The following is a 20084-nucleotide window of genomic DNA, read 5'->3' as shown; positions in this document are numbered from 1 at the left end:
ATCCTCTCCAAATAGCTGGACGGCATCACCATCTTTATCTCACCAACCTACAGAGCTACAACGATGTTGTAGAGATCAACTAGGTAACCTACCAATCACCCTCCCCTTTTCTATATGCTCTAAAGAACACGTGGAGTAATTATAGGCCTATAGGAGCTGACTAACCTAGATTAATATGAAAAATATTCCAATATTAAAAGCAAGCAGATAGTAATACTTGCCTTTGAGCATTTTTCTAGAACTGTTATTCCTATTGAATGTTCAAGTGCTACGGCCGGGTTTGGCCGCACTAAGCACAACTGTCGCTGATTGGAAAAGAGCCCACCAGAAGAGGCCCAGTGGCCCATGCATAGCCTCTGTAGCCCTCAGCATGATCTTTGAGAATTTTGTTCTTTTTTCATATTGGAATGAGATAGACTAATTTTTCGCCCTACCCTCAGTACTGTAGTTACGAATATTATGTCCTGTGTCGTGCTATGGGTCCTCGATCTGACCGCATGCATGCAAGCATATTCAGATTGTATAACAAAAATTGTATATTATAGAAAAGTGAAACAACCTGCTGCAACTTGAAACGGCTAGAATTGTCAGCGGCACACAGAGTCACCCAACAACGCTCCTGTATCCTACGTGCCAACTGCCAAGTGCTAGGTCGGCCAACTCAACGACCCCGATTCCGAAAGCGACCCCTTTTGAATGAACCCGGCCGACCACAGATCACCGACTCTTCACCGTCAAAGCAGCAGTACCGCAACATGTCCCTAATCAATGCTAGCATTTGTGTGTACAGCGGTGCGCAATCACACGTACGTAGAACAATCGCCATGTGACATGTCACGGTCTCACAGCAACAGACGTACGTACTCTCAAGAACACGTCCCGTCTCATCCCCAACGGACAACCGCCAACCCATCGTGTCTAACACCCTCACACGCAGATCGATCGATCCCCATCACCAAATAAAAGATGTTTCTGCTAGAGATCGAAGTCATCTCATCTTCCCTCCTGGATGCAGGAGCTGATGGTGAGGTCGTTGGTGCTGAAGCACGACGTGGTGCCGCCGTGCGTCTGCGTCCGCATCCCCGACCCGCCGCCGTCCTCGTCGCTGCCGGCGGCGACCACCCTGAGCGAGAAGTGCGGTGGCTGCCTCGGGTCCGGGAGGGGCCCGGACGCGCCGCCGTCGCTGCTGCCGGCGGCGGCCAGCATCGCCGTCACGTCCGCCATGGTCGGCCGGTCCGCGGCGCTGTCCTGCACGCACAGCAGCGCCACCCTGACGCACCGCGCGATGGCCGCCGCGTCGCCGCGCTCGCCCAGCGTCGGGTCGATCAGCTCGTACACCCTCCCGTCCTTCCACAGCTGCCATGCCTGTGACAGTTCATCAATTCAACGCGCCACTTTTAATACGATTTGCAGTGTTAGCTGCTGATGTGAATGGCGTTTACTATTGTATAGTTGTGATCCAAAACACTATCAGATGTGAAATCATTGACCTAATGGCAGCGGATAAGCTGCGAATAGTGTATGCGAAAGCAAAACGACAAGTTAATGGTGGTTGTGTTTCGTCTCACTGCTGTATAGTGGCGGCAACTTACGTATCCGAGCAGGTTGACGAAGTCGCCGTAGTGGCGGTGGTGGCCGCTGTTCCTCTTGCCGCTGACGATTTCGAGTAGTAGCACGCCGAAGCTGTACACGTCGGATTTCACCGAGAAGATGCCCTCCGAAGCATACTCAGGAGCCATGTAGCCACTGGAACAGTAGTACAAAGAAAAGAAAATGCATGTCACAACGACACTAACATTTTTGCCAATAGCACAAAGAACAGAAAGTTTTGCTACTATGTAGTCTTACTATGTGCCGACAACCCTTTTGGTGTTGGCCTCCGTCATGTTGGAGCCGAAGATCCTGGCCATGCCGAAGTCGGAGATCTTGGGGTTCAGGTCCTTGTCCAGCAAAATGTTACTGGCCTTGAGATCACGGTGGATGATGCGCACCCGGGAGTGCTTGTGCAGGTAGAGAAGCCCCTGCGCGATCCCCTCGATTATGCGCCGCCGTTTCTCCCAGTCCAGCAACGTCCCCCGCTGCTGGTCGAAGATGAAGCAGTCGAGGCTGCGGTTGCGCATGTACTCGTAGACGAGCAGCTTCTCCTCGTCCTGGACGCAGCAGCCGACGAGGCGGACAAGGTTGGTGTGCTGCAGCTTGGCGATCAACTGGATCTCGTTCTTGAACTCCTCCAGCCCCTGACCCGAATGCGCCGCCAGACGCTTCACCGCGATCTCGGTGCCGTCCGCAAGCTTCCCCTGTAGGATGAATTATTGACACGCCAAGAACAGAGTCAGCCATGGCTGCTCAGCTCAGCTTAACGAAGCACTCGAACGTGTGACGCCAGAAAACACAGGACGTGTCCAAAACTCGCCTTGTAGACTGGGCCGAAGCCTCCTCTGCCGAGCAGGTTCTCGTCGGAGAAGTCGCCCGTCGCGGCGGCCAGCTCGGCGAAGTCGTAGAGCGTGAACTCCGTGCTGCTCTCCTCGACCCGCCACAGCTTCAGCGCCTCCTCTGTCGCGGAGCTGTTCCGGGACTGTGCCTGCAGCTGCTGCTTCCTCTTCTCTGCATTTTAGTTTTTCGATCAGCTACTTGATCATCTGTTCCAAAATTTGACCCCCAATGCAACGATTTGGATCGTTGCACAGAACCCCATTCCCCAATAGTCATGGCAGTGCAGAGAAAGTATATTCTTTTTCTTGCAGTGGTCACTGTCTGCTTACCGGCTCGTTGCCTATGTGTTCTGATTATGAAAAGGCCGGCAGCCAGTATTGCGCAGAACGCCGTGATTGATACGATGAGGGCGACAATTACGACCTTCTTGTGGTTGCTTCCTGCATCATCCACTCAAAAAATAAAAAGAACAGACTTGAAAATGTACAACACACTACTGACGGCATAATATTCTTTGACATTACAACTTTTAGAAACATGTACGTAACATAAGCAGTAATATGTTTTTTATAGGTTCAAAGAGAGGAGATAAAGAGAGAAAACATAGAGAAAGTTTATTTTTGGTGATTACCATTACTTCGCGGAGTTGATGAAGTAGAAGGGTCGCCCTCCAGGCCGATCCTGACCTCCGGCATGCCGGCGAAGAAATGGTAGGCCTCGTACCGGAAGCTGCAGCGGACGCCGAGGATGCGCCCGCCCTCGCGGCCGTCGTACCACCGCCGGTTCAGGTTCTGCAGGTCCTGGAAGCAGTCCCAGCACTGGCCCCTCGAGAGGTCCGGTGTGCACTGCACGAAGCCGTACACCGTCGGCAGCTGCGGGTTGACGTACATGGCAGCGCTGGCGAACATGCGCGCCGCCGAGGAGTTGTAGGCGGCGTACATGGCCATCTCCCCGAACAGCGTGCCCACCAGCGACAGGAACAGCGTCCGGCTCGTCGCGTTCCGGGCGTCCCACCCGTAGTAGGTCGACGCGTTCACGTCGAGCGCGTTGATCACCGGCGAGTTGTCGCCGGGCCGCGCCAGGAAGTCGCCGCCGGAGTACCGCGCCGTGCAGAGGTCGGCGTAGAAGGTGGCGTCCCTGTCCGCGCGGCAGAGGCGGCGCAGCCTGGAGAAGGCGTCGGCGAGGCACGCCGAGCAGACCCGGGGGTCCGTGACGTCGCCGCGGCAGAGCGCGAGGCCGTACGCCGTGTCCGGGGCGGCGCCGACGGTCGCCGAGGCGAAGAGCGACGGGGAGGAGGAGGCGTTGGCGGGCAGCGCCGCGACGAGGCGTTCCAGGTTGGCGGAGAAGGCGCTGCCGGACGTGAAGTTGCCCGTGGTGCCATTGCACGAGTACTCCGAGTACGCGGCGGCGCCGGCGAGAAGGAGCGCAGAGGATAGGAGGAGGGAGGGTGGGACCACCATGTCGAGCTCTAGTCTTTCCGTTGTGGAAGGATGGGAACAAAGAGGATCAGCGGTAGCAGTTCGTCATTTGTTGCTCTGGCGTCAGTGGGTGCTCGGCGCTTTCCCACACAAGTCAAGGGGCGGCGGATGGTGTTTAATTTGGCTGACAACTTAACAGATGGCAAAATAGAAATTGTTTGTTGTAACGGCAGCTGAGCTGGATGTGTCACGTTGACAATTAGGTCTCGATCCGGCACCATCACCAACACTTCCTTCCTTCCCTATGCGTGATGCCACCCGACACTTGGCAAGCAATGCAAATCGCCAACACTGTTGCCACGATCCCTGAAACGACATCACGGACAAATCATCAACCTTGTTGCTGAGATTGTTAGATCCGCACCCTTCCTCTTGCGTGTCAACGCCGCTGTCAATGTGCTTGTACTCCACATCCCTTTTTGACCCTTGCACTCATCGTCCATGTGCTTGGCGCCCTTCTCTGTGCTGCTCGTTCAGGTTGTGCGCCAAACACGACCACCAGCCCACAAGTTGCTCATGAGTCGTGACTCTACATGTGCACAACATTGCTAGACTCCCTCTCAACATAATGCATGCTGCCTAGACATATAAACTCTACCATCCACAAAAGGGGTGGACCCTTAGGCATCATAGCACACCGTCCTCTTCGCCTGACCTCATGTACCACATGGCCCTCTTGACCACACCGATCGGAGCAACCACGGCGGCTACTCCTCTCGATCAAATTGGCAGCGAGGTAGATGGCTACACGGTCCAGTTCCATTCCCTTCTAAGAGTTGAATCTCCAGCATCCCGTACAATTGATCTAGTGCGGATCTATACCATTGCACGAAGCATTGTCGCTCTATCACTATCACACTATCCCATTGTGTCACCACCATCAAGTAGACAAGTTTGTATCGACCATGAATGACTTTGCGCACCCCACCCACAACACATTAGCACATGACAGATTTTCTTTTATCAATTTCCAACCAATATCAAGGTGTTTTCACATGATAGTTTTGTTTTCAAATTTTCCATAATATAAATACCACATTCTTCTCATATCCCAAATATATAGCTACTTAAGTCAAATTATCTCATGTTTGACAAATTTTGAATGAGAATATGCCAATATATGTGGAAACAAATTAATATCATCAAATTAATCATGAAATATATTTTTATGGAATGCTTATTTTGGTTATAGATACGAAATTAATTTCATGGTAATTTTGATCAAACTTTAAATAGTTTAACTTTGGATGAGTCTAAAATTAGCTATATATTGCTGGACGGGCGAGTTTATTTTCCTTTTTATGAAAAAAGTGAAACTCAAAATAATTTAAGATTTTTCTTATTGTTTATTCCCTCCGTTCCAAATTACTATTCGTTTTGACTTTTCCATGTACACGATTTTTGCTATGCATTTAGACATAGTATATATCTAGGTGCATAGCAAAAGATATGAATCTAGAAAAGTCAAAACGAATAGTAATTTGAGACGGAGGAAGTATTTCACGCCTGAATTGTCGGCACCACACGATTCACCTAATGCGTGACAAATACTCAACGGTCCAGATCATTAGGGAAATGTTTTCTCCGAGTGACTGGGCAGAAACTGGCAGAGCGAACCTTTCTGAGGTCAGTCTCAGTAGGAGTTTTATGGAGAGTTTTATGAGCATTAATTTTCTCACCAATTTTACAGACTTGGAAGGGTATTTATGAGGAGAGAGAATGAGAGGTTTCATCATTTGTGAGAGAAGTTTCATCCCATGACACTTAATGTACCTAGTTTTCAATATTGATAACTGTGCAATAAAAAATTGACCTAAATAAACCCGGTCCCGCGTCTATCCAACTTTTCGCCGTCAAAGCAGGGCTGCCACGACCGCGACCCTTGCCCATCATCAATTCTAGCATCCGCCTGCACCGCGGTGCGCGTATGTACAATTGCCACGTGACACGTCGCGGTCTAACAGCTACAAACGAAAGAAAACGCCTCATCTACTACTCATTACACAGCTCTTTCTTGTGTCATTTTCTTTCCCTAAACCACTTCGTCCACACTGCTCCGTTCCATCACCTGAAGATGTATATGCAGCACAATGGTGTATGGACGACCAAGACGTCGTTGTCAGCCGGGCATCACCGGCCCTCTTGGATGGTGGTGACGGTGAGGTCGTTGGTGCTGCACGACGTGGTGGCGTGCGACGACGACCGCGTCCGGCCGGCCTCCGACCCGTCCTCGCTGCTGCTCACCCTGAGCGAGAAGTGCGGCGGCCGCTTCGGGTCCGGCAGCGACGACGAGCCGCCGCCGTCGCAGCCGGCGGCGAGCATCGCCGTGACGTCCGCCATGGTGGGCCGGTCGGCGGCGCTGTCCTGCACGCACAGCAGCGCCACCTTGACGCACCGCATGATGGTCGCCACCTCGCCGCACTCGCCCAGCGTCGGGTCGATCAGCTCGAACGCCCGACCTTCCCTCCACAGCTGCCACGCCTGCAGATGATCGATCATCCATCGTCAAAAACGGCACTTTGACAAGGCGTTTTCAGGCTACACGCGTGCGCCCGTTTTGTCATCAGCAATGTTGTATTTTTGCCAACAGTTAACACTCACGTATCCGAGCAGGTTGATGAAGTCGCCGTACTGATGGTGGCTGCTGTTCCTCTTGCCGCTGACGATCTCGAGTAGCAACACGCCGAAGCTGTACACGTCGGATTTGATCGAGAAGATGCCCTCGGAAGCGTACTCGGGAGACATGTAGCCACTATATAAGCACCGGAAGCTAATGTCAACTATAGTAACAAAGAAGCACTACAAGTGAAATGGACATTTCGGAAAATTATAGTTACACGTAAGTAATTAAGCTCATCATCAGTATTGTCATGTACTCTTACTATGTTCCGACGACTCTGTTGGTGTTGGCTTCAGTCATGTTGGAGCCGAAGATCCTAGCAATGCCGAAGTCCGAGATCTTGGGGTTCAACTCCTTGTCTAGCAAAATGTTGCTAGCTTTCAAATCCCGATGGATTATACGCACCCGTGAGTGCTTGTGCAAATATAGCAGCCCTTGCGCAATGCCCTCAATTATGTGTAGCCGTTTCTTCCAATCCAGTAATGGACCCCGTTGCTGATCTGCATATTCGCGCGGAGACAATATCAGAATTAGCTAAAATCGGTCAACTGGGATCACTGAAAACGAATGTGAGAATGGTACCGAAGATGAAGCAATCGAGGCTGCGGTTGGGCATGAACTCGTAGACGAGCATCTTCTCCTCGTCCTGGACGCAGCAACCGACAAGGCGCACCAGGTTGGTGTGCTGCAGCTTGGCGATCAGCTGGATCTCGTTCTTGAACTCCTCCAGCCCCTGCCCGGAATGCGCCGCCAGCCGTTTCACCGCGATCTCCGAACCGTCCGCGAGCTTGCCCTGGAGCAGAGTCAGAGTCAGTCATGGCTGCATGGCACTCTTCAGACCTGGTACGAAACGCCAGCTCACCTTGTAGACGGGTCCGAAGCCGCCTTTGCCGAGCCGGTTCTCGTCGGAGAAGCCCCCGGTGGCGGCGGCCAGCTCGGAGAAGTCGTAGAGCGTGAACTCCGAGCCGCTCTCCTCGATCCGCCACAGCTTCAGCGCCTCCTCCGTCTTGGAGCTGTTCCGGGAATGAGCCTGCATCGGCAGCCTCGTCTTTCCTGAATCATTGCAGGTTTGCAGCTCGTTAGTTCACCGGTTTTTAATTGCTGATGAAATATACACAAGAACTGTAGTGCCTGTCGTTTTCTTACCGGCTCTGTTTCTTTGTGTTCTGATTATCAGGAGGCCTGCAAGCAGCAAGCCGCAGACAACCGTGATTGATACGACGAGGGCGATGATTAAGACCTTTTTGTGGCTGCTTCCTACATTATTGTTTGTAAGAAAAAAAATAAGCAGCCATAATTTAGTGACAACACACACTACTAATTGAAGTGGTTGCAACTTATTAGTACTCTACAACTGAAGAACAAACAAAAACATGTAGATAAATGATACACTAGTAACACTAACATAATGTGTTTGGAATTACAAGTTGGAGACAGAAAAATGTATGCTTGCATGCGACAATTGACATAAGCAGTCGTATTGTTCGTCGCCGAATGGTACAACAATAAAGAAAGAAAATTGAAGGTTGCGGCTTTACCATTGGTTGATCCATTGGGCGAGGACTCATCGCCGTGCTGTCCTCCGATCCTGACGTCCGGCCTGCCCTGGTAGAACTTGTACCCCTCGTACCGGAAGCTGCACCGCACGCCGGAGATCCGCCCCCCCTCGCGGCCGTCGTACCACTGGCGGTTGAGATCGGCGACGCCCTGGAAGCAGTGCCAGCACTGGGCCGGCGCGAGGTCCGGCGTGCACTGGGCGAAGCCGTACACGGTGGGCAGCTGCGCGTTGATGAACATGACGGCGCTGGCGAGGCGGCGGGACGAGTTGTAGGCGCCGTACATGGCCATCTCCCCGAACAGCGTGCCGACCAGGGACAGGAAGAAGCTCCGGCTCGTGGCGTTCCGGGCGTCCCACCCGGGGTACGTCGACGCGTTGAAGTCCATGCCGTTGATCACCGGCGAGTTGTCGACTTCGCCGGCGCCGCCGCGGGAGAGGAAGTCGGCGCCGGAGTACCGCGCCGTGCACAGGTCGGCGTAGAAGGTGGCGTCGCGGTCGGCGCCGCAGAGGCGGCGCAGGCTGGAGAAGGCGTCGGCGAGGCAGGACGAGCAGGCGCGCCGGTCCGTTACGTCGCCGCGGCAGAGCGCGAGGCCGTACGCCATGTCCGGGGCGGAGCCGCCGCCGACGGTGGCCGAAGCGAAGAGGGACGGGGAGGAGGAGGCGTTCCCGGGGAGCTCCGCGATGAGGCGGTCCAGGCTGGCGGCGAAGGCGCTGCCGGAGGTGAAGTTGCCCGCGGTGCCATTGCACGAGTACTCCGCGTACTGCGCCGCGGCGAGGAAGAGTGAGGGCGAGGACAGGAGGAGGAGGAGAAAAAGGAGGCGGCTGGGGAGGACGGCGGCGGCCATGCCGATCGAGCGAGCGAGCTCTTGCTTTCGCGATGGGAAAGCAGGGGAGAAAGGGAGGATAGCCGGTGGCAGTTTTCAATTGCTGCTCGTGCGTAAGCAAGGGGATTATGCGGTGAAGACGAGGTCAAAGGCGCGGGGGGAATAGTAGGGATTGAAGGGTGTTTGGTTACGGCTAGTTTAGTCCCTGTCACATTAAATATACTAATTAGAAATATTAAATATAAGTTAATTATAAAATTAATTATGCTAATTTGCGATCTATTAAGTTTAATTAGTTCATGATTTGACTATGTGATGCTGCAGTAAATATGTGCAAATCATGAATTAATTAGGCTTAATAGATTCGTCTCACGAATTGGCCACAGCTTATGTAATTAGTTTTATAATTAGTTCACATTCAGTTCTTCTAATTGGTATTCAAACCTCCGATGTAATTCGAACTAAAAATTAAATTAGTTCATGGATCTAAATATCCTAGTTGGCCGACGACTGGATGGAGCACAACGGAATAGAATTTGTGTTTGCTTTGAGTAAGGGTGCTCGTGCGGTCGTATATGCCGGGGTTGTTGGCCAGTCATCAGGCTGATTTGTCTGCCGTGTTTGACGACTGCCTGGCTCGCCGTGGAGACGAAAAAAGAAGTTGAATCCTGCTGCTGGAGCTGGACGCGGACACGGCGAAGTTTCAGTGCTCCACAACCGGCGGCTCCGCACGCCAAGGCTGCCGTGTACATGTCCGCGTGCGCGGACGCGACAGCGCTGTGCAAGGGAGCGATTGGGACACCATGACTAGTGCTGCAGAAACAGAGCAAAGCCGGGGCGTACAAGTGCTAGTGTATGCTACGATTGTACCGTTAACGGTTAGCCGTAGGTACCACCAGCTCGACGAAAGCGGCCGCACGTGCCGGCCGGCTTGTACGGATACTGTGCCCGTTCGTAATCCCCAAGCTGATTGAGAGCGTGACGATGATGCATTTGCAGGGAGACAGGGAGTAATAGCAGTTATCTGCAGGAGCGTAATCCGTGTGTGGGAACGCGGGGAGCTTCGCGAACCGGAGCCGTTTCCAGTGGTGAGATGTTAGCATCAGTCCGCCGTGCGGTCGATGACCATGGCCACGGTCCACCGGAGAGGGGGGGAATTGTTGGGGTTCTGTCAAATAAAAAAAAAGAACTCATTTATCAAAGTTAGATAAGTTTGAAATCTAGGGTAAAGTACAATTTAAAATGAAGGATGTAGCAGCACGTGTGTACACCATTGAGTAGTTGACTTGTGTTGCGCCCGCTCTAGTACAGTGCTGATGCTGGGCACTGTGCAAGGAAAGGGAATAGTCAAATTGCTCGTGCTTGCCAGGTAGGATCCGGTGTAGGGTGCGAGGAAAAAAAAACCCCGGAAGATAATGTTATATGATAGTGTCCTTCGCTGACCAAAATAATTGCAAAAACTAGACCTTATCAAAAAAAATTGCGAAAAGTGGCCTTGAGCTTAAAAAACGATGCAAACATTAATGGTTGACCACAGCTGACGTGAGTTGAGGCGGGACACGGCCATAAAATAGGTGCAGATGCCAGAAGATGATACTTGATACATGATGCCAACTAAGTAAGCGCCACACTGGACCTGCCCCGGGAGGGTACGGGAAAACCTATTCTTGTATCTCCTTACCCTCCCCAATTCCATCCATATTCAATACACCACCTTCTCCATTTCTAATGGATTTATAATTTTCTACTCATAACTTCCCCATTTAAAGTGGGTGTAGCTTTGGAGGAGGGTATGAATACCCAGTGGCAAGCCGCACTCTCAATTTTTTTTAGAAACATGGTTCGGACGTACAAGCTGACTCGCACCACCGATATGGATGTACGCATATATAAGTAAATCCCAACGCATGTCTAAATTGACTAAGGCCCCGTTTAGATCCTTGGAATTGAATTCCATTCAAATAATTATAATTTAGACACAAATTAATTAATCTAATATAATTGTATGTGGAATATATTTGTATATTATTGTTGGCCATATGAGAGAGATACTTATGTGCTGCACTTCTACTACATGGAAGCGAGTCGAATAGCGTGCTATAAGAATTGAATTACATTCTAATAATCATAATCTACAGAATCAATTTCCATCTCCCACCCTATGAATTTAAAATCTAAACTTTGGAAAGTTGTGGAATACCACGTTCCAAGATAAATTAACCTATTAAGTAGATTCCAATTCTTTCAAAATAAAGGGATCCAGGCCTAAACGAAATCAACATAGCGTCTATAAAATTTATCCATCTATAAAAAAACCTCCATAAATATAAATTTAAACATGTGGATGAACTTGAAATACTTATGTCTCCTAATAAGATTTTAGCTCGTGTAGGAGTACAGGTTCTCGGAAGAACGGCCCAGCAGTCCCCGCTTTTTTTCGATCGTTATAATACAGGCAGTCCTGGGCACTGATGGATCATTATATGGGCTCGTCATGTGAACTTTGATGGGCCCATCAAGCACCCCCGATCTTTTGACCGCACCATGACATCTCTCATGACTTTTCACACACGACTTTGGGAGTGACATCGCACCGGCGGGAGGGAAAGAAGACGGTCCACTCCCAATAAAAGTCCCAACTCCCAAAGCAGCAGCTAAGGCCGTGATGGGCCCCACAGTAGGCCGCCCGTGGTTCGTCCGTCTGTTCACATAAGGCCAGTGGTTAGGGCAGGCTTACGGCCCATGATCTATGGCCACTAGCCCACAAGCCATAATCAACACTGTTATTCAGACAGTTAGAAAAACACCGTTATTCAGAGGTTCAGAATATGTACAGAGATTCAGAGTATTAATTCCATCCTATAAGAGTAGCACTGTAAGGACTTACACGTGTACAGCTACAGTCACATTTTAAAGTGTACAAATACAAACATCGCAAGTTTACATATCAGCTAACCACTGAAGTCACTCCAAAATGGACCAAAATTGCTGGAGCTGGTCAAGAAGAAATTAAAGGGTTCGTTAACACGTTTATGGGCATGGTCAGATCTTGCATCAACTATGTTAACCTATATCCTGATCCTTTCTGCCTTTCCATGTCCCTGAATTCTGAATTTCTCATCATATAACTAACAGTCCTGTACAGTTACCGACCTAGAACAACTGAAACGCCGAGAAGATGCAATGCATGTGTTCCTACTGCTACTACCTGCCTTCCTCGTGATCCGTCAGGGTGATGCTGCTGATCCTGCACGAAGACTCGCCGAAGGAGCCCGACGACACGGTGAGGTTGCTGATCCGGACGTTGTAGTAGGCCGGCTGCCGGGGCTCCGGCATAGTGATCCCCTCGCTGCCCAGCATCGCCACCACCTCCGACATGTTGGGCCGGTCGTCGGCGCTGTCCTGCACGCACAGCAGCGCCACCTGCAGGCACTTCATCACCTCCGGCACCGGCAGGTCGTCGCCCAGCGCCGGGTCCACCAGCTCGTGCCATCTCCCGTCCTGCCACAGCTGGTAGGCCTGCAGGAGCAATTCAGATAATGAACATTTCTTCAGTGCTCTGACAGCAGGTTAGTTGCTGAACTCTGAATTCTCGTTGCAGGTGAGAGCTAGGCGCTGAACTGTACTTACATATCCTGTGAGATTGAAGAATTTGCCGTACTGGTAGAACCCGGCAGTCCTCTTCCCGGTGATGATCTCGAGGAGCAAAACGCCGAAGCTGAACACATCGGATTTGATGGAGAAGAGGCCCTCGGAAGCGTACTCCGGAGCGATGTAACCACTGACCACAAGGAATGCAGAAGCTATCAGCGTCGCGTAACAAGATCACTAGCTAACAAAGGCTACTACTAGTTCTGAATTTGATCACTAGTTCACTACTACGGCTACTACTTACTGCGTGCCGACGACCCTGGTGGTATTGGCCTCGGTGACGTTGGAGCAGAAGATCCTGGCCATGCCGAAGTCGGAGATCTTGGGGTTCATGTCGCGGTCCAGGAGGATGTTGCTGGCCTTGAGGTCCCGGTGGATGACCCGCAGGCGCGAGTGCTTGTGCAGGTAGAGCAGGCCCTGCGCGACGCCGTCGATGATGCGGAACCGCCGCTCCCAGGTCAGGATCTTCCCTTTCTTGTCGTCTGCAAGTAGTAAGCCGGTCGCAGCATACCTTGGCATCAGAAACCAAGTAGTTGCAGGAACGGTGTGAAGCGTTGAGACGGTCAGGTACCGAAGATGAAGAAGTCGAGGCTCCTGTTGTGCATGTACTCGTAGATGAGCATCTTCTCCTCGGCCTGCACGCAGCAGCCCAGCAGGCGGACAAGGTTGGTGTGTTGCAGCTTGGCGATCAGCTGGATCTCGTTCTTGAACTCCATCAGCCCCTGCACCGAGCACGACGACAGGCGCTTGATCGCGATCTCTAAACCTCCCGGCAGCTCGCCCTGAACGAAGCACAGAGTTATTACTAGTTACTACACTAGTATTTCACAAACCACAGCCGCATCATAGTAAGTACTGAAGATCAATGTGGTGGCTTATCTGAATGCGTGTGTGCATGGAAATTTCTGACGAAAGTAGATTAAACATACCTTGTAAACGGGTCCGAAGCCGCCCTGGCCGAGCTTGTGTTCGTCAGAGAAGTTGTCGGTGGCGTCGGCGATCTGGTCGAAGTCGTAGATCGAGAACTCGGAGTCGCTCTCCTCGATCCGCCAGAGCTTGAGCACCTGCTCCATCTCCATGGACATGGTGGGCACGCTCACCGTCCCCGACATGCTGGTCACTGTGCATGGTTGTTCAAAATTAACCACGCACGCCGTCAGTGACACAGCATATATAATAACGCAAGCGCACGTGCGTAGTAACGCTAGCTGACTGAATCCTCGGTACGTACCTCTCCTCCTCCGCTTCCTGATCCACAGGAAGCAGGCCAAGAAGCAGGTCAGGAGCAGCGACACCGGGACGACGGTCGCGACGACCCACAGCGTAGTGTTGTTCCCTGGAAACATTACGCGCGCGGATTAATCGAGTGGTCGTGTCATTAGAACCAGACTGTGTTAGCGGTGATCAAATAAAAGCACTCCTAATTGAGATGACGGAAAGAAAAAACTAGGTACTGCAGGTAGTAGCGGCGGTTAACTGGTCAGCCTACCAGTACCAGGATCTCTCTCTCTCTCTCTGAAGGCAACCCGAAGACCCAACATGATGTCCATAGGTAATTTCTATGGTGCCATATCAGCAAAACACTCCACTAGAAAACATAAATTTCAATGCATAGTTTGTTCACACGAGTCCTCTCATCCTCTGTCATTCCCGTCCTCTCTGTGCTCCTCCTCCAGTGTGCAAAGTGCAAGCACGCGGTCCGGTCAAAATCAGCTGCGAGGATTACTAGTCGGCAATCGCCATGGTTGGGCTTGGGCAGGTAGACCAGAACAGATTAGACCATGCCTTTGTAACCGCTCGATCGGAAGCACAACAACTTGTATCGAGCATGGATCCATCACCACCCAGATGATGATGATTGATGAATCAAAAGCGCAGGCACTTTATTCCGGTGCTGCATCGCTTGGTATTGGTGCCTAAGTTTGGTTGGATACTGTCATGTGTATACGCACTTGCTTGGCAGCGACTACCACTGGATGACTGTAGAGATGGATCGGATCAATCGTAGTCGCCCGCAGCAAGCAGTGCAAAGGGACAGTATCGCTCTCGGTGTGGGGCCACAGGCAGCGACTGATCCTGATGCGAGCATCACGTCACCCAGGCGGTCGCGTTTGCCATCGCACGACGAGGAATCTTCCGTCACAGCACGCACGAACATGATGAAGCCGCCCGGAGCTGATCGGGTAGGGGGGCTCAGCTCACCGGGCAGACCGTCGAGATCGAGGCCGCAGCCACCAAGGACGACCCGAGGCCGGGCCGGGGGAGTCAAAAAAACAGGCGGCCGCGTCGTCTGCACACATTATTCAGGACGACGCGTCGTTGCATGTGAGCCTGTGACCCAGACCGACTGGGAGCTACAGCAACGTAGCACGTCGGTGCCGGTGCCAGTCGCAGAACAAAGGCGGCGGCCCGGCCGGCCGGTGTGGCCGGGACCGGAGATAAATTAAAACCAGATCGATCAGGAAACAGTTCTGCTAATATTCTACTGCGAGATGGAGCTAGGGCCTGCAGCTGCAGGGACCAACACCCGATTGATCAACGGGGGGCGGCCGAGATCACGGCACGGCAGCGAGCACACCGACCTGTCCAGGCATGGCGAGCGGAAATCTAGCGCGCCCGGTCTCGTGCCGCACGTGCCGCCTGCTCCCGGGGTCTCGTCGCCCTCTCCCTCCATCCCCATCACTGCTAGCTACAGACCAACGCTGCGAAAAGGCAGGCATCGACTCTTTTTTGAAACAAAAGGCAGGCATCGACTAATCGTGAGCTAGGCCGCGTGTGAAGAGAATAAACCCGTCTAAAAGCTCGGGGCAAGTAGGAGCGAGACTTACTAGCTAGGTTAACCCCTAAGTCTGACACGGCGGTCGCCTCGCTTTGTGCCGGCCACAAGGACGTGTACGTCGTCACAGGCTCAAAGCAGCAGGGAGTTTAAGCTTAATTTCTAACAAATCGAGACGATGGATTGAACAAGTGATCGATCGATCATCTCGGTAGGTGTTGGGCTGCCAGCTACTATGTGCGTACGGAAACGCGGCTACTGCAGCACTGCACCGCTACCCATGCCAAAGGCTAGCCAATCCAGTGCAAAACAATGACACCATGCATCACATGATCTATCGAGATGGGGATGATGAGAAGATCGATGTGTGAGATATATACTACTTTTGTTTCCCCCCAAATTAAACAACCCACCAAATTTTCTACCACTTCACATGGCGAGCTTGGCAAGATACCCGAGTTTAAAATTGCCAACATGCATGGCCGGGACAGGGCCCCTACCGGGTGTTTGTGCTGCTAGGATTTGTTTATTGACATAATAAAGGCGAAAAGTAGTTTGGAACTTTGGATTGGGGAGAAATACGTGTGGATCAAAGTCTGATTTGATCTTGATTCCAAAGGCAGCAAAGACCTCAACGAAGCCGGCCGGACCGATAAAAGCTCGCACTCGTGCCGCACGAATCTGTCATATTCGCTGCCCAAGCAATGTTTGTGTTTCTGTAGGCTGATGTGTGCACCGGCCGGGGTGGTCTAAGAGCATAGCTACCGCGCGGGCCCTACTTTAAGATAAGAATGTAGACGTAACTAGTAGATATTAGCATTTGTAGTTTAATCAACCTCAACACGTACGTCATGCAATGGAGTAAAAAAGTTTAATTAGGATTGTTCCTTGTGTATGTATACATGTTGGTCGTTCTTGGAAACCAGATGGATCAACGCTCCGGACAGCAAATCCAGTGGTATCTGTGTTGTTGAAATTCTCAACATATTTTATCATCTTGCTATCTCGATAGCGTTTCCTTATTATATCTACAATCTAGTATCTCAGTGGCCTACAATTGAATTTCTATGCACATAAATATTCAGTTTTATACTGAGAAAGATGCTGCCCATTCACCTAAATACGCTTACTTTATTTTTGTCCTTGGTAGAGTATTGTCGTGTTTGTATTTTATATAGGACTTCATGCAACATGATTGTTTTTTTTTCTTTTTCTTAGGGATGACGGGTTGGGTTTATCTATGATGGAATGGAGGGACGGACCACGGACGTTGTTACATGTTCATTTCTAAAGGATGGGAAAAAAAGTACAACTTGAATAAAATTTCATTTACTTGGCCAAAAGATATACACGACAACTTCATACATGACAAAAAATAAGCATTCTAACCCAAAAACAATGATGTGGTATGAGGACCTATAGAAAAACGCATGTTGGCGAAAAGATGGTTTCCTCATCTATACATTTGTTAATTTTACATTTCATTTCTTTCCATCCAATTTTTTTTAAACAACGCAAGAAGGTTCTAGACACATAAAAATACTACAAATGAATGGACTCCAATTCAGCGAATAAACTGGTTTCAAGAGGAAAGGTGCTACATACTTATGTGTTTTATTTTGCAGGTAAAATTTTGGCTGTGTCCAAAAATTAGGTACAATTTAATTCAGTAGTGGTTTCAAAACATATGATGACTTCCAAACTCTTAAAAAAAAGCTCTTATGATTCAAATACTTTTACTAAGTACCTTTAAACAACTCAATTCACGGAAACATTGATAATGCAGGAAAGACACAGAAATTATTCGATCAAAGTATCGACATCTATTAACAAAAAAAAATCGCATATGCATATGCATATATAGCATGCAGGACACTTGTTTTTTGAAGCATAGCAATACTAAGTTGCTATCGCGGAGTATAAAATTATTTTACCAGCATCAAACCAATCAAGACTAAATAGAAATGTTTATCAAGTTTACGAATGCGTAGAAAAAAAACTAACACTACTATTAAGACAAACAATGGATTCCTTTCTAGATCAAATTTATGAATATGTACCAATTTCAAGGAAAAAAAAGAAAGTTTGAATTGGGGCTAACCTTTGGAAGAATTCACGAGGGGCGTGAGCTTCACCATGTCGGCGCCTGTGGCCATGAAGACAGTGTCCTCGTACCTGATGTCGCAGCGCACCCCAAGAATCCTCCCGCCTATTCTCCCCGTGAACCACGAGGGCATCTCGCGGATGATGCCGGCGAGGCACCCCCGGCACTGCGCCGTCGTCAGGTCCGGCGTGCACTGCGCGAGGGCGTAGACGTTCATCTTCTGCGGCGGGAACCCGGCCTGCCCCGTGGCGTACCTCCTGCTCGCGTTGCTGGCCTTGTCGGCGACCGCGGCCACGAGCTGCGCCACCAGGGCGTCGAACGCGGCGACGTTCCCGTGGGACACGTTGTTCATGTTGGTCGCGGCGCTCTCCGGCGCGTTGCCGCCGCCGGCGAGGAAGTCCTTGTCGGAGAACCGGAGCTGGCACTGGTCGTAGTACACCGCGACGTCGCTGCTGGAGAAGCAGTTCTGCTCCGCGTAGCGGAACCCGGCCTCGAGGCACGACGCGCAGGTGGTGCCCGTGAAGTCCCCGCGGCAGAGCACGAGCCCGTACGCCGTACCGGGGGCGGCGGCGCCGAAGGCCCCCGCCGAGAAGCCCGACGCCGAGGCGTTCCTCGGGAGCGCGCGGGAGAGGTCGGCGAGGTTGGTCGCGAAGGCGCTGCCGGGCTGGTATGTCCGCCGGACGCTGGTGGAGTTGCAGAGGCAGGATATGGGGTTGATCACTGGCAGCGCCCCGGCCCCGCCGTCGCCCGCCGCCGGTGCTGGCGTGGACGCGACGGCGGCGACGAGGAGGAGGAGGAGGAGGGGGGGCAAGGGGACAAGCATGGCAGGTAGGTGGTGAGAGAGGACACGTTGGGGGGATGGCGCTAATGGTGCCGTCTCAGAGTGACACAAAAACTAGCTGCGCTTGGCTATACTAATAGGCATCGGGGGATAGGAGTAACCAAGTGCTTAAGCTAGATTTTAATATGAGTACTTAACTTAAGTATACTAGATATACTTCTGATACGGGTTGGGGTTTGGTTAACGGCTTGTTTATCAAGCTAGCTGCGAGCCTGCGAGTGAGTGACAGTGACAGTATGCTTATTTTAAGCTGGGGAGGGTTGACCTGGAACACCAGCTGCGATCGCTGATGGAGACTATTGTAGGCCATGAGAATTGAAATGTGAGACAGTCTCGTGTCTCATTCTCTGGACCGTACCTGTGGCTGTAGCTGCATTGCTGATGGTTTTATTTCCATGCAGCAGCTTAATTACATTTTCACCATGGACGATGCTCTGACGGATGGGTGACTCTGACGTGTCACGGCTTTTCTAAAGGATTTGGTGGGCCCGCGCGTAGCTTATCAGATCTGGGTTCAGCTAGACAGACAGTTTGTTTGCCGTTTCATTAGCTGCACTTGGCCTTTGTTTAGCAGCTGCCCCTGCAGATAATCAAACTGCCATGCCTCACTGACTCCGGTGGTGATGAGTGGGTCGACGATGCAGGCAGGTAGCAGACTAGCAGAGGCATCACATTCATCTCATCTCACCGGTGGCGTGCATCCCCGGGAGACAAATATACAAATCAGCCAGATTTGGAACCTTTGGCAGCTCCAACGTGGGGATGCTGGCCATGTGGAAGACCACTTTCTTTTCGCATTTTGGTTTCTTGTAACGTGCGCCCCCCAAAAACATTTTATTTTATGCACAAACCCTCTGTTTTGTTTTAAAACTCGTTATATAATTTGACTATCTGATTAGTAGCCCCATTTTTATTAGAAATACTTATGACATCAGGCCTTTTTTCTACAAGTTTTACTAGTTAAGTAGTGAGCGCCCACCAAATTTATGGCAAAATCTAGGTTTAGGATTAAGAGCTTAATATAAGTAGATGTAGATCGGGCCGGCTTAGAGCGAGGTGGGCGCTGGCTGATGGGAGGTGTGGTAGTGACAGACAACACCCATCGGCCACGGGCTTGCTGGTGGGTAGGGCGCAAAATTGCTAAAGTGGCAGATTTCACATTAGATCATATGTATGCGTGTAAGATCATAGTAGAATTGTAACTATCAGTCCTAAAATCATAAATCCTTTGTCTGCAATAATAGAATTAGGCTATTCGAACTAGATTGTAAGGTTATAGAACCACATGACAAGAATCGAAATTTTGACAACCATGTTATCTTACTATTACTAATTGGAGGCTTCTTTTGAAGCCTCCACATCATGCCACATAGGAATCCTAGGTGGACATTTTAGAAAAAGAGAGAAATCTTGGAAATTCTCTCAAAAAAGCAATCATCATAGCCATTGGATCTAGTATGTTTTCAAAAAAATTACCCACCTATACCATTATGAAAATAGCCTAAAATAACCCCCTAAATTTATATTAAAATTACCCACCTCTACCATTATATAAAATAAAATAAAATAACCTCCTCATCTTCATCTAAGTTACCCATTTATGCCATTATAAAATAATAATTTAAAATAACCCCTAAATTTGAATTTAAAGTGCCCACCACTAGCATTAACAAAATATTTAAAGTAACCCCTTAAATTTGCGTCTAAATTATGTACATATGTCATTATTAAAAATAACATGTGATAATCCTAAATTTGAATCTAAATCATCTTCACTAAAAATATACCCCAATGTACAC

The 20084-nt window shown here is 50.4% G+C and overlaps 2 protein-coding genes across 2 annotated transcripts; both read right to left on the bottom strand.

Annotated features, from left to right (window-relative positions):
• Positions 1-518: 518 nt before the first annotated feature.
• On the bottom strand, positions 519-9048 carry LOC101782077. Its single transcript, XM_004957866.3, has 13 exons — positions 8070-9048; positions 7678-7788; positions 7394-7584; positions 7114-7324; positions 6794-7031; positions 6513-6663; positions 6046-6392; positions 3065-3957; positions 2763-2873; positions 2414-2604; positions 1849-2297; positions 1593-1746; positions 519-1365 (listed from the first exon to the last, which is right to left on the bottom strand). The coding sequence occupies exons 1-13, from the start codon at positions 8932-8934 to the stop codon at positions 994-996; spliced, it is 4284 nt and encodes a 1427-aa protein (XP_004957923.2). The 5' UTR covers positions 8935-9048; the 3' UTR covers positions 519-993.
• A 2694-nt stretch (positions 9049-11742) lies between these two features.
• Positions 11743-18358, bottom strand: LOC101781673 (cysteine-rich receptor-like protein kinase 25). Its single transcript, XM_004957865.2, has 7 exons — positions 17442-18358; positions 13796-13900; positions 13494-13684; positions 13136-13346; positions 12809-13046; positions 12544-12694; positions 11743-12432 (listed from the first exon to the last, which is right to left on the bottom strand). The coding sequence occupies exons 1-7, from the start codon at positions 18265-18267 to the stop codon at positions 12118-12120; spliced, it is 2037 nt and encodes a 678-aa protein (XP_004957922.1). The 5' UTR covers positions 18268-18358; the 3' UTR covers positions 11743-12117.
• Between the last annotated feature and the right edge of the window lie 1726 nt (positions 18359-20084).

This window comes from Setaria italica, chromosome II (genome assembly GCF_000263155.2).
Source record: "Setaria italica strain Yugu1 chromosome II, Setaria_italica_v2.0, whole genome shotgun sequence".
NCBI lineage: Eukaryota > Viridiplantae > Streptophyta > Magnoliopsida > Poales > Poaceae > Setaria > Setaria italica.
The sequence above is the reverse complement of the archived record's forward strand: the minus strand, read 5'-3'. Positions and strand labels throughout refer to the sequence as shown.

What these genes read in the sequence shown, in the direction of transcription:
- LOC101781673 (XM_004957865.2), bottom strand. Translation starts at nt 18,267, where the DNA reads ATGCTTGTCCCCTTGCCCCCCCTCCTCCTCCTCCTCCTCGTCGCCGCC. An exon ending in CAGGAAGCGGAGGAGGAGAG is followed by an intron (nt 13,685 to 13,795) that starts GTACGTACCGAG and finishes AACCATGCACAG; the next exon opens with TGACCAGCATGTCGGGGACG. An exon ending in ACCAGGGTCGTCGGCACGCA is followed by an intron (nt 12,695 to 12,808) that starts GTAAGTAGTAGC and finishes CCTTGTGGTCAG; the next exon opens with TGGTTACATCGCTCCGGAGT.
- LOC101782077 (XM_004957866.3), bottom strand. Translation starts at nt 8,934, where the DNA reads ATGGCCGCCGCCGTCCTCCCCAGCCGCCTCCTTTTTCTCCTCCTCCTC. An exon ending in TCATCAACCTGCTCGGATAC is followed by an intron (nt 6,393 to 6,512) that starts GTGAGTGTTAAC and finishes GATCATCTGCAG; the next exon opens with GCGTGGCAGCTGTGGAGGGA. An exon ending in ACCACCATCCAAGAGGGCCG is followed by an intron (nt 3,958 to 6,045) that starts GTGATGCCCGGC and finishes GAGCAACAAATG; the next exon opens with ACGAACTGCTACCGCTGATC.